The sequence below is a fragment of the Populus euphratica genome, unplaced genomic scaffold (assembly GCF_000495115.2).
Source record: "Populus euphratica unplaced genomic scaffold, PopEup_1.0 scaffold408.1, whole genome shotgun sequence".
NCBI lineage: Eukaryota > Viridiplantae > Streptophyta > Magnoliopsida > Malpighiales > Salicaceae > Populus > Populus euphratica.
The window spans coordinates 55992-68442 of record NW_011500298.1 but is presented as its reverse complement, the minus strand read 5'-3'; the positions used below and the strand labels follow the sequence as shown (position 1 = coordinate 68442).

The following is a 12451-nucleotide window of genomic DNA, read 5'->3' as shown; positions in this document are numbered from 1 at the left end:
TAAAAATCTCATAGTTAAATAACAAAAGAAATTTCCTGTTTCAAATTCTAAATAAATTCTAAACAAAATTAGCATGAAAGGATAAAATATAAAGTAAAAAGATTAGTAATACATGATAAAAGGGTATAATTTTAGTAAAATCCACAATATTTTGTAGTTGCTCTCTTAAGTATAATTATAATTAAAGATAATATTATTATTAAGTAAAAGATTTTCTAGATACGAGTTATTTTTATGCATTTTAAATCCAATTACGACTTGGATTTTGACTATTTTAAGATTTGAGAACTAAGAAATTGAATTTTTAAGTTTATTTGAGTTTAGCGTTGGCTTTTGATATTCAAATATTGTCTGAGAGGTTGAAAGTTTTGGGGTTGATTAGTGAAGGTGCCATTTCTTATCTAAGGTGGATGTATTAAAATAAAAAGAAATTAGGGGCGTTAATCCAAATAAGGGATTTATTAACAATTTAATATAATATACCGATTAAATTAATTGATGGCATTGAACTGCGTTTTCTACTACCCACCCGGGCGGACGTGTTAACGAAAAGCCCAAAAAGCCCTCCCTTCCCTTCCCTTGCAACACACTCTATTTCTTATTTGGTAGTTAGCAACATCTCACCTAGAAAAAAGAACAAAACCCTTATAGATCCAGCAGCATGCACCACAGCAAAATCTGCCATTTCCATTCCCATCTCTACTTTCCTCCTTTCACAATAGCTATTCCCAATTACCAATATTAATCATCATCATGGTAGAGACTATTGCATCCCCACTCACCAGTCGTTTCAATTACCAGAGGCTTGACCTTAAACGCTGCGTTCCTGCTTTTTTGTCTTCTCACAAAATTCTCTTCACTTTCCTTTGGATCGCTGCCTTCGCCTCCGTCTTTCTATGGCAACGCAATGCCGTCCGTGGTGGTTTTGTCGCTTTCTGGTTTGGACCCGTCCGCCCCATCCCCAAACTGCGTCCTGTGGCGTTCAATTTGACCGATTTTGGCGCCGTCGGTGATGGCATTACTCTAAATACCGAGGCTTTTGAGAGGGCAGTTTCGGCAATTTCGAAATTGGCCAGGAGAGGTGGTGGCCAGCTTAATGTGCCTCGTGGGAAATGGTTAACGGCACCGTTTAATTTGACTAGTCATATGACTCTGTTTCTTGCTGAGGATGCTGTTATACTTGGAATCCAGGTTACTCACTCCCTAACTCCTTAATTTATTTGCATAACCATAAATTTTTTAATCTCACATTCCTCCTTTTTTTAAAAAAAAAAAATTTGGGAAGTTTAATTATTATCTGTTGATGAAAATCTTTGGGTTTCTAGCTATATTAGGCTTGTAAATAAGGGATGACATATTTAAAAAAGAAAAACGAGAGCCAGTGATTTAGATTTGTAGACCAAACTACAAGGAAATGTTAGATTGCTGTGGTGGTGACTGGGGTTGTGGGAGTTGAGTGGTTTAATATCCAAAAGCGGCTATTTTAAGATTTTCCCACTTTCTCTATAAGGTTTATTCGTATAATAGGTTAGTGGTGTAATATAAAACACTCAAGTTTAATTAGTAGGTTTTCTTGTCGAATGTGGTTTAAGTAGGGTTAACACTGTTCAAGAGTAGTTGTTTAATGTATTATAATCTGTGATGATCAGCTTTTGGAGGGTGCTATTTCTATTTCTAGTTGAATGGAATTTATGTAGGACTGTGGATTAGTTTGAGTTGCTTGAGTTATATACTTGGAGGGATTTTTTTCTTATTTATGGTTGCGCGTATACATGAGTGAAGAATCATGAAGCACCTGAACTTGTAATAGGGTCAAAGAAATAATTAGAACTTAACCTTTTAACTGTCTCAAACCAGCTATTAGAATTGACCACTATGAAAATGGGTTGGTGTTGTAGAAAAGTCTTGGAATTGAATCTCGTTTACACTACTGATGGAGAGGATGTTACGCCTTGTTGTCTGAAGAGAGTATATTTAGCAAGTTCTATAATTATTGTGACAATGCATGGCCATATCCCTAAGCTTGTTATTGAAGCTTATCGTCCTTGGGAAGACAATAGGTTGCAAATATGAACTTTAAATTCCTTTTTCAGAATTCAGATCAGCCATGAACAGGTACTGTGAAGTTATTGAAGCTACTGCCAGATGGTCTGCACTATCAATTTGACAGCTTGCCAATAGTTGGTCTTCCAAATAGTTGGAAACTTAGGCAAACCCCTTATAGTTTTTATCAGAAGTTGCTTATTTAACTAGTTTATGTAGTGCCTGTTTGTCTACGTGGTTTGCTGCGTTTCAAACTAAAAGCATCATTTTTTATGCCTTTTGGCTTGAACTGCAGTTTTCACCATGCAGACAAGCGGGCCCTTAGTTTTAGAACTTTCAGTCATTTTATTTCATTTTTAGTGATTTAAAGTTATGGCTCATTTTAGATGCGGCCCCTTTTCTGATATTTGACAGGATGAGAAGTATTGGCCTTTAATGCCTCCATTGCCTTCATATGGGTATGGGAGAGAGCATCCTGGACCTCGATATGGAAGTTTAATCCATGGTCAAAACCTCAGAGATATTGTTATAACAGGTCAGTCAATTCAACTTCTATCCGAAGTATGCTCAGACCTTAGTTCTGGCTTTTAACTTTGAATGTGGAAGGACTCATGCAATGAATATCAGATGCACAGATATAAAGAGTGATCATGGAGATGGGCCTACAAAATGTTACAGAAGAAAACAAAGCAATTAAAATAAAAATGGAGAGTACAAAATCTACAAACAATCAACAGGGTATATAATTAATTGTTGTGGATCTGACTATTGACCAATCATATTAGCTGACCATTGGTTATTTTGAGTCATATTTAAGCAAAGATGATGCGTGCTATGACCATTTCCTGCAATATCTGGGCATCATCACATAATGTCATTGATTATGCTGCTTTTCCACCCAGAAGTGTCTTGTACAAAATAATAGTGGGTCTCTCTTTTTCCTCACAGTAGCATTTCTCTATGTAGAATTCTCAGGTACTTTAAGCTACAAGATAAATTGGATAGAACAGTCCCTTGGATATTAGATAAATTTGCCTCCATTTATTCCATGCCTATGTTTGGTGCCTTAAAAATTCCTCCACAAAGTAAGATGTGGCAAATAAAGACCTTCAACTTAATTGTTTCCCTTGTAATTCCAATTAATCACATTGCTGTTGATGAAATTCAAGCAATTTTGTCATATCTTGAATGAGCTGCAATATACAAAGCCCCAAATCAAACTGATGGCACCACTGTAGGAACAGTTAATATGATTGTCTGGTAGCAACCAATTATATGAAATTATGCATACTATTAGTTCCAGTTTGAACAATTCACATAAGTTGATCCGGAAGGTAGTTTCTAGCTTTGTTGTTATCATAGTGAACATTGAGTTCATCAACATTTATTATTTGAAATTGTTTTTTCCTTGACCGGGAATGTCCTCATCAAACATTTCTGCTGATCAACAGGACACAATGGTACCATAGATGGACAGGGTCAAACATGGTGGAAGAAGTATCGCCAAAAGCTTCTCAACCACACTAGGGGTCCCCTTGTGCAGATAATGTGGTCGAGTGACATTGTGATTATGAACATAACACTACGCAATTCCCCATTTTGGACACTTCATCCATATGACTGCAAGAATGTAACAATTAGGAATGTTACAATTCTGGCTCCCATTTTTGAAGCCCCAAATACTGATGGAATTGATCCTGGTAAATATTTCTGACAATTGTAGTTTTCTGCTACTGTAATTTGTTTTCCACTAGCTGACCCTACCTTTGATGTCAACTTAACCTCTAGAGATGATCAGCCTACTTACTAATATTTTGCACCTTGGATGAGATGCACTGCTGAGTTTTAATTATTATATATCAATGAAATGAAAGGGCTTAGGTTGGAAAAAGGGGTAGGAAACAATTAGTGTTAAGGTTGGATGTTGGAAACACAGTCCATTGAAGAGGGTTTGTTCTTTGTGTGCCCGTGTTTTTCAACTCACTAACAAGCTGGTCTTGGATGATAATCAGTGATACGTTTCAGATATTGAGGTAACAGGAAGACTGATTGCATGGAGCGAATATTTTTTTGGACTTTGATTTAAAACTTAGGATCTCAATATCATTCAACCTTTTACTTTTTATTTCTCTCAGACTGACTTCTTTCATGTGTGTAAGTGAGCTGGAGCCCCATGTACCGTTGTACTAGTTAATTTTGTTTGTTTTTGTTGTCATCTTGTTTTCTTTATTGATGTAGGACTATGATATAACGCTGCATGTTAGTAACTTGGAGTGCTTTATCTCATATTGACTGGCTAAACTTCAAACCCCTTGAAATCATGTAGGTTGTGCCATGGAAACATCTTTAGCAAAGTTTTTTTCTTTTTTGTTCAACTGAAATGCAGTTTTGAAGATTGTTCACAATTTGTTCTTGCCATACTGAATAATGTGAACTTCAATTTTTTTGGGATAAATAGATTCATGTGAGGATATGGTAATTGAAGACTGTTACATAAGTGTGGGGGATGATGCAATTGCAATAAAGAGCGGATGGGATCAGTATGGAATTGCATATGGACGACCTTCAACGAATATTCTCATCCGTAATCTTGTAGTTCGCTCCATGGTTAGGTAAAATATCTTAATAATTTGCTTCTGACTTGATGGATATCTTTTCTATTCTTGTTCTTGTAAGCTCTAGAACTAGCATCCTTGTGTGTCTTCTACAAATCTTTGGGCCCAAACATTATTCTACCATGTCTTCTCTAGGCATCTCCCCTTGAATGATTAGAACCTTTGAATGTGTAAATACAAGGCCAGTTTGTGGAGGATATATATATATATATAATTTCACCCATTAGAATATTATAGAGGAAATGTGCACAAGTGGAGGTGCATGATTTATTCTAAATTGTACTTTTTTGGTTTACAAATATTATATGTAAATCGATAAATTTGCTCTTTTTCAGAACTTTACTACTTAGGTTGCATTTGGTATAAAGTGAAAAATTTGGAAGTGAAATGTTGAAGGAGTAAAATTTCAGGGGAAAGTGTGAAGGGTGTGAAAATTATTAAAAGATGTTTTAATGATGTTTAGTAAGAGTTGAAAAAATTATGGATAATGGTGGACCCTAATATATATAAAATTGATTTTAAATTAAATGTGATTACAAAAAATAAAATAAAATAAAATAATAGCATGCATTTTTGATTTAAAATAGAAATGGAAGAATAAACAAGAATAAATTAATTTTAAATTAAAAAAGAGAGAGAAGGGCATAAAAACAAAGAATTTTCACCCAAGGTTTTACTTAACCATAGTTTTGAACATTTCAATGGAAGGAAGTTACCACAAGCAAACAAGGACCATTTCCATTAAAAAAGAAATATGATTTGAGGTGCTATTACTACTTTTTTTTCAGCAAGTTGATGCAAAGGAACCATGTTTTTTTTTGTTTCTATGTAGGAAAGCAACTGATGATTCCTTAATGCAATAGCCTATCTGGTAATCTTGAAGGAACTTTTGTGTTGTAGATTCTTGAATGAACCGTTGTGCTGTAGATTTAACCTTTGTGGCTTTCAGCCATGTTAAAACTTCACCCAAGAAACTGCCGTGAAGCAGGATAACTCAGTCATGGTTGCTAGGCAACATGCAGTTTGAATGATTTTGGACCCTAGCTGACTTGTGCATTTAGGCTTTATCCACAATTACTTGTTTCATATTATCATTTATTAGGTTCTCGGCACCATTTAGCTATCTTAGCTTGCCATAAATGCACGTGTTTTTCTTTAGATGGCAACTGAGATCCACCCTGGCTGAATTTTGTATTAGTGCCGGCATATCAATTGGCAGTGAGATGTCAGGTGGGGTATCAAGTGTTACCGTGGAGAACCTCCTTGTTTGGAGCTCAAGGCGTGCAGTTCGGATCAAGACTGCCCCTGGAAGAGGTGCATATGTTCGAAATATAACCTACAGGAACCTGACATTTGACGATGTAAGAGTTGGAATTGTTATCAAGACAGACTACAATGAACACCCTGATGAGGGTTATGATCCAAAGGCTGTTCCAACACTCCAGGACATAAGATTCAGTGGAATCCATGGCCAAGGAGTTCGTGTGCCTGTTCGCATGCATGGGAGTGAAGAAATTCCAATTAGGAATGTGACTTTTCAGGATATGTCAGTGGGGTTAACTTACAAGAAAAAGCATATATTCCAGTGCGCCTTTGTTCAAGGTCGTGTTATAGGGACGATCTTCCCTGCTCCATGTGAAAACCTTGATCGATATGATGAGCAAGGAAAGCTGGTTAAGCTCTCTGTCTCCCAAAACATAACAGACATAGATTATGATTTTTGACACGTCAACACATCTCAACTCCCCTTAACCTTTCTGAAGGCCAATGACATTGTATGATAGGTATGACTCTATCATACAAGCCAGACAGATGACGTTGGAGCAGTTCAGGCTTCTTCTTATGGTGTTCCAATTTTATTGCTTGCTTCATTTGTATATACAGATTTTCATACATTTCTAAGGTTTGTGAAATGCATAGCATTACAATTACAAGAAAAACTAAATTGTGTGGTTGTTCTACTGTATATGACAAGCACTATGAGTGCTCTCAATGATTTCAATTGTTTTTTTTTTTTTCCTTCATTTTGGTGGGTGAACCTTTTGTTTTTCACCGATTGTATCCTTCCATGTTTTTTTTAGGACGACCTCTTCTAATTGAATGTTCTTGAGGATTAAAGGTGTGAATTAGATTTCTAAACTTGATTAGATGCCAATTTAATGACAGTTTTAATTTGTATTGTGAAGACAAGTAAAAGATAAAAACAGCTTGAGAACCAAAAACAATCAGTGTGGCGTATATGAAGTTCACGCTAAAAAGTGCTCTTTTGTTGACTGCTATTGTTTTTTCCAGTAAGCTTAAGCGTTTTAACTTTTAATGCAAAATTTTATTTCGTGCACCTTTCATTCATTTAGATGAAGAGATGATAGAGATCACCAAAAATTTGATGATAGAAAAAATAGTTCTATGTTAATGAGTTAGAAGTTTTATTAATGTATTTTCAAATCTTTGTATTGTTAAAAAAAATAGATTGGTATGAGAATTTCTATTTATTTATGCTGATTTTTTTATATTTTGAATGATTAAAGGCTGGTATGAGGATAAAAATGTTTTTTCATGTATTTAGGGTGTTTTTTTTTTTATATTTTTAATTAAAAACAAAGTTGAGAAAATGATTTTTTAAACCCTAGAAGTTGGACCATGACTTTTTTCTTTAATGCTCATTTTTGCTTTAGGCTAACCAGTGCATTTTCTTTTTTCAATGATTGAAGATGTATAACTATTTTATGGCAATTATAGCCTCTATTTCTACCATGATTATAAAAGCTTTGGATCTACTCCTTTTATTTAATTTTACCTCTTTTTTAGTTTAATAAATTTAAGTTTATATGACTATATTTTAATTCAAGTCTTTTTACTATCATATGAGTTTTTTTAAATAGCAATATATATTAAATTTTAAGTAGCCTCGTATTTGCACCTTTAATACAACAATTCTCATTGTTATGATATGACCAAGGCAATTTTAAAGTTGTGTAAGGGTATTTCATGTCTTTTGGCTAAATGTACTTGTAAAACTTGGAGTACTATGTTGTTTAGGGGTGCTTGGCCGTTTTTTATATTCGGCTTGTTTTAACTCGCAAGTGCACGAGTGTGCGATGTAGCAATTAACTCGGTAAGATCGAGGTCATATCCACAGAGAGCTAGATTTAGAAACTAAGCTAGGTAACAAAAAAAACTCAAGAGAAATTAAATTAATAATAACTTGGTTGAAAATAATTGATGGATTTGTTTTGAAAGATGAAAACGTGTAAATAGATTTTAAATGATAAGAAAAAATAAATCTTGGTGATGTATTGGTGATTCCTTCAAGATATATAAGATAACTCAACCTAATATCAACGATGATGATATTAGATCGGAAGATATTACAATGAAGTTTAAAAGGATGAAGATTGATTATTGCTTAAGAATGAACAAGTACTTTCATATTAAGTAAGACATTGAATCAAGCAATCTCTATACCAAAACTAAAGTTTGTGCATAAAAATTCAAGATTATAACATTACCTAAATGGTTTCTAAAATTTCTTTGCAATAATAAATCATTCATGAAGAAAATGAGAAGATAAACATTAAGATTCATTCATATCTTAAAGAACTCACCTTAACCACCATCATCCTTGATTTGGATCCAAGAAAGAGATTAGCCAACCATGATTATATATAAGAACACTTCAATAAACATGAAATAACTTGAATCAAATTGAAATAATAAGTTTTACAAGCTAAAGAACCGAAATCTATAAAGAAGAACACAACACAATTTCAGTAAAAATTCGGACACAAATCTAATGCTAACTTTGGACAACAATTTAGACCCTCTTCGAAGCTTCCTTTGGAAAAGTCTATTAGAGACATATTTATAGGAAATTCTGTCACCTTTCCAGATCATTAAAGAACAGCTCATTTGGACACCTGAGTCAAACGTTATGGGCAATACACACCGAAAGGTGTTCTGAAAAATTAAATCAGGCCAGCTTTGCAACCACTTTGGTGCATGTTTTTCTTCCTCATTTATGAGCTGTCTCTTTCTTCTTTTTGACCCAAAATAACATAACAATGTCCCCTCCAGCTTTCCATCCATGTGTTTGCCTTCTTGGATCAATGGATTACCCAAATAAATCAATTGTTATTTGTTGTGTGGACATGTAAGATCATGGATTGTGCTTGAGCTGATTTGAAGGTTGATTTGGGGTTGATTTGAGGTTGATTTGGGGCTGAATTTAAGCATCAAATAAGTATACAAATGTACCTATTATTTGGGCTAAAATTGACATTGAAACCTTGAGTGTTTAATGGTTGAATTTTGCACACAACATAAGGCAAGTTTGGGCTTGAAATAGATCATATGATATTCTTTTCTAGAATTGGAATAGAATTGATTTGGGACAAATTTGAAGCACTTATTTGAACCAAGATTTGCTTCAATCTTCAACTAAATGTCTCTTCAATTCTTTGTTCTGAATTCCGACGTTGAATTTTCTTAATTAATTCATTTAAGCTCCAAAAACCTATCGAAACTTTAAAACAAACTTCATTACTAAAAAGCACATCAATTATTATAAAAAAAACCAAATAAAAACAATAAATACATATGTAAAATAAGAGACTTAATGACACTTTTGATGCACAATCACACCCCCCAACTTAGATTTTGCTAGTCCTCAAGCAAAACAAAACATAAAACCTTTGAAATAAAAAGAATAATAACAATCATAATTAGGCTCGATTCATCACACTTGAAGGACCTATCATGCAAACATTGTATCTTTAACTTAGTGTACACAATAGCAAATAAAGAAAAATAAGCATACTCACATTCTCTAAATCAAACATCCATACAAAATTTCCAAATTCAATCATATTTATCGTGCAACCAACATAATTGATTCACATGAAAACTCAACTTGTAATCTTCCCTTCTCACCAGCACAAACAAGGTAGCAAACTAGAGAAATATCTATATATATATTTTTTCTTTCTTTCTTTCTTTTTTCTTCTTTTTTTTCTTCATCTTTTTTTTTCTTTGAAGATATGATTTATTCTATCTTTAAGTAGTCACTTCCCTTTTGACGCGAATACAAACATTTGTGATGAATGCACCCGGTTACTCACAAAGTCACAAACTTAAAGTGCTTTGCATACTCATATTTCAAGCTGCCGTTTGACGTAAAGATAAACATTTGTGATGAATACCCCTAGTTACTAAGCAACTCAAAACATTGGAGTAGATAGAACTTTGTACACATTTATTTATTTATTTATGTAATAATTATTACTCTATTTACTTAAACCTTGTTTAGGACTGAATCAAAAGGGATAATCACAAGTAAAACATCATACTCATCTTTCATGCATAATCACACAACTCACACAACTTTTACAAGGAAAGATGTACTTCAGTAATCTTAAAAAAAAGTATGCTATATCTTGTTTTATAAGATATTATCTATCCCAAATTAAAGCATGCAATGTTCAACATAATAATGAATCCAAAAATGTAATGATGATCCTAAACAAGTCTCATTCACATATGAATGCAAGTTTTATGTTTTTTAACAAGCATGGTTATCTCAAGCATTCAACATAATGAAATATCTAAAATTAAGTTTTAAATTATCCTCAATGTAAAAGAGAAAGAGAAGAAAAGTATAAAGATTAGAAAATTGTTACTCCCCTTCTATTTTCAAGGATGAATGTCTGATTGAATTGAGCATGAGCTGACTTCTTGCTTGATTTTTTTTTTAACCTGCATATCACAACTAAAAGAAAACATTGATATTTTTTTTTGAAAATAAAGAACCTCACACCCCCCAACTTAAAATAATATATTGTCCCGAATGCATGAACAAGAAAATATAAGAGATGGAAGAAAGAAGAAAAAAATAAAAATAAAAATAAAAATAAAAATAAAAATAAAAATAAAAATGAAAAATAAAAATAAAAACTCACTATTTCTGATACTACAATGGTAATGGATCTTCAAGATCCAATGTCTCAACTTCAGCCACAACGTTTTCAAGATAAGGTTTCAATCAATGACCATTTACTTTGAAAATATTTCCATTCTTGGGATTTTCTACCTCAAATGCACCATGCTCATAGATGGATTTAATCACAAATGGACCAATCCATTTTGTCCTCAACTTCCCAGGAAAGAGATGTAATCGTGAATTATACGAGAGAACCTTTTGACCAACATGAAAGGATTTTCTAAGAATATGTTTATCATGCAAAGTTTTCATCTTATGTTTTGAAATTTTTGCATTTTCAAATGCATCATTTCTCAGCTCCTCTAATTCATCCAATTGAAGCTTTCTATTTTTGCCAACCTCGTTTTCATTGTCATTGAATTACTGAATGGCCCAATATGCACGGTGTTCAATCTCAACAGGGAGATGACAAGGCTTTCCATAAACTAGCCTATAAGGAGACATTCCTAAAGAGGTCTTATAAGTAGTGCGATATGCCCACAAAGCATCAACTAGTTGTAGGGACCAATCTTTACGGTTTGGATTGACTATTTTCTCTAAAATGTTCTTGATCTCCCTATTTGCCAACTCAGCTTGGCCACTAGTCTGTGGGTGATAGGGGGTACTGACCTTGTGAATTACACCATATTTTCTTATCAAAATCCCAACGGGCTTGTTACAAAAATGTTTTCCCTCATCACTAATCATAGCCCGGGGCATGCCAAAACAAGAGAAAATATTTTCTTTCAAGAATTTGACCACAACTCGATGGTCATTGGTTCGAGATGCAATGCCCTCCACCCATTTAGATACATAATCAACAGCTACAAGGATGAATTGGTAACCAAATGAACTTGGAAAAGGTCCCATGAAATCAATCCCCCAACAATCAAATATTTCCAAAACAAGGATGGGGTTAAGGGGCATCATGTTACACCTAGTGAGGCTACGTAGTCGTTGGCATCGGTCACATGCAACATAGAAGGCATGAACATCTTTAAACATGGTGGGCCAATAAAAACCACACTGCAAGATTTTGGCAATGGTTTTCTTGGAAGAGAAATGCCCACCACGAGCTAATGCATGACAAAAATTAATGACACTTGGAATTTCATGATCAGGGATGCACCACCTAATAATTTGGTCAGGACAGTATTTAAATAGGTAAGGGTCATCCCAAAAAAACATGCGCATATTGCGCAAGAATTTTTGTTTGTCAAGTTTAGACCAATGAGAAGGAATCTGACTTGTGGCTAGGTAATTTGCTATGTCAGCATACCATGAGAACCAATGTAGGAGACAGTACCTGCACAAAATAAATTTTCATCAGCAAAGAGTTCATTTATTGGAGATTCATCAATTATGGTCTTATAACATGAAAGACGAGACAAATGATCAGCCACTACATTCTCTACTCCCTTTTTATCTCGAATTTCAAGGTTAAATGATTAGTACTTAAAAGTGCATTTTTATCATGGTTTTATATCATCATTTTGCACTTGAAGTATCAATAACTTATTAACTAAAAGCATGTTTTATAATAATATATCTAATAATATAAGATACCTTTAATTTGTGGTAAATGTTCATTTTAAATGCAGGCCTATTACATAAATGAAAGGGTTGATTGATGACTTTAAGAACTTAAATTGCAAGGGCAAAGAGATGACCAAACTTAGAAAAGAGATGCTGGTGCAGTCCAAACCGGAACACTGTTCGGTAATTGGGTCATATCTGGAGCTATAGATCTCAGATTTAGGTCCAATTTATATGGATGGAAAGGTAAGACATAGGCCTACAACCTACTTTATATGGATGG

At 33.9% G+C, this 12451-nt stretch overlaps 1 protein-coding gene across 2 annotated transcripts; it reads left to right on the top strand.

Annotated features, from left to right (window-relative positions):
- Window positions 1–569: 569 nt before the first annotated feature.
- LOC105113324 (probable polygalacturonase) lies at window positions 570–6673 on the top strand. Of its 2 annotated transcripts, none has more exons than XM_011009462.1 (5): window positions 570–1191; window positions 2458–2578; window positions 3495–3743; window positions 4502–4655; window positions 5818–6673. In XM_011009462.1, exons 1-5 carry the CDS (start codon window positions 754–756, stop codon window positions 6380–6382), a joined length of 1527 nt encoding a protein of 508 aa, XP_011007764.1. In that variant the 5' UTR covers window positions 570–753; the 3' UTR covers window positions 6383–6673. The 2 variants fall into 2 exon arrangements, with proteins under 2 accessions (XP_011007764.1, XP_011007765.1); XM_011009463.1 differs by having other exon boundaries at window positions 571–1191; window positions 5857–6673.
- The last annotated feature ends 5778 nt before the right edge of the window (window positions 6674–12451 follow it).

Excerpts from the sequence above, each read along its gene's own strand:
- LOC105113324 (XM_011009462.1), top strand. The coding sequence starts at position 754 with ATGGTAGAGACTATTGCATCCCCACTCACCAGTCGTTTCAATTACCAG. Across the intron at positions 3,744-4,501 it reads TACTGATGGAATTGATCCTG|ATTCATGTGAGGATATGGTA; the intron begins GTAAATATTTCT and ends TGGGATAAATAG. Across the intron at positions 4,656-5,817 it reads GTAGTTCGCTCCATGGTTAG|ATGGCAACTGAGATCCACCC; the intron begins GTAAAATATCTT and ends GTTTTTCTTTAG.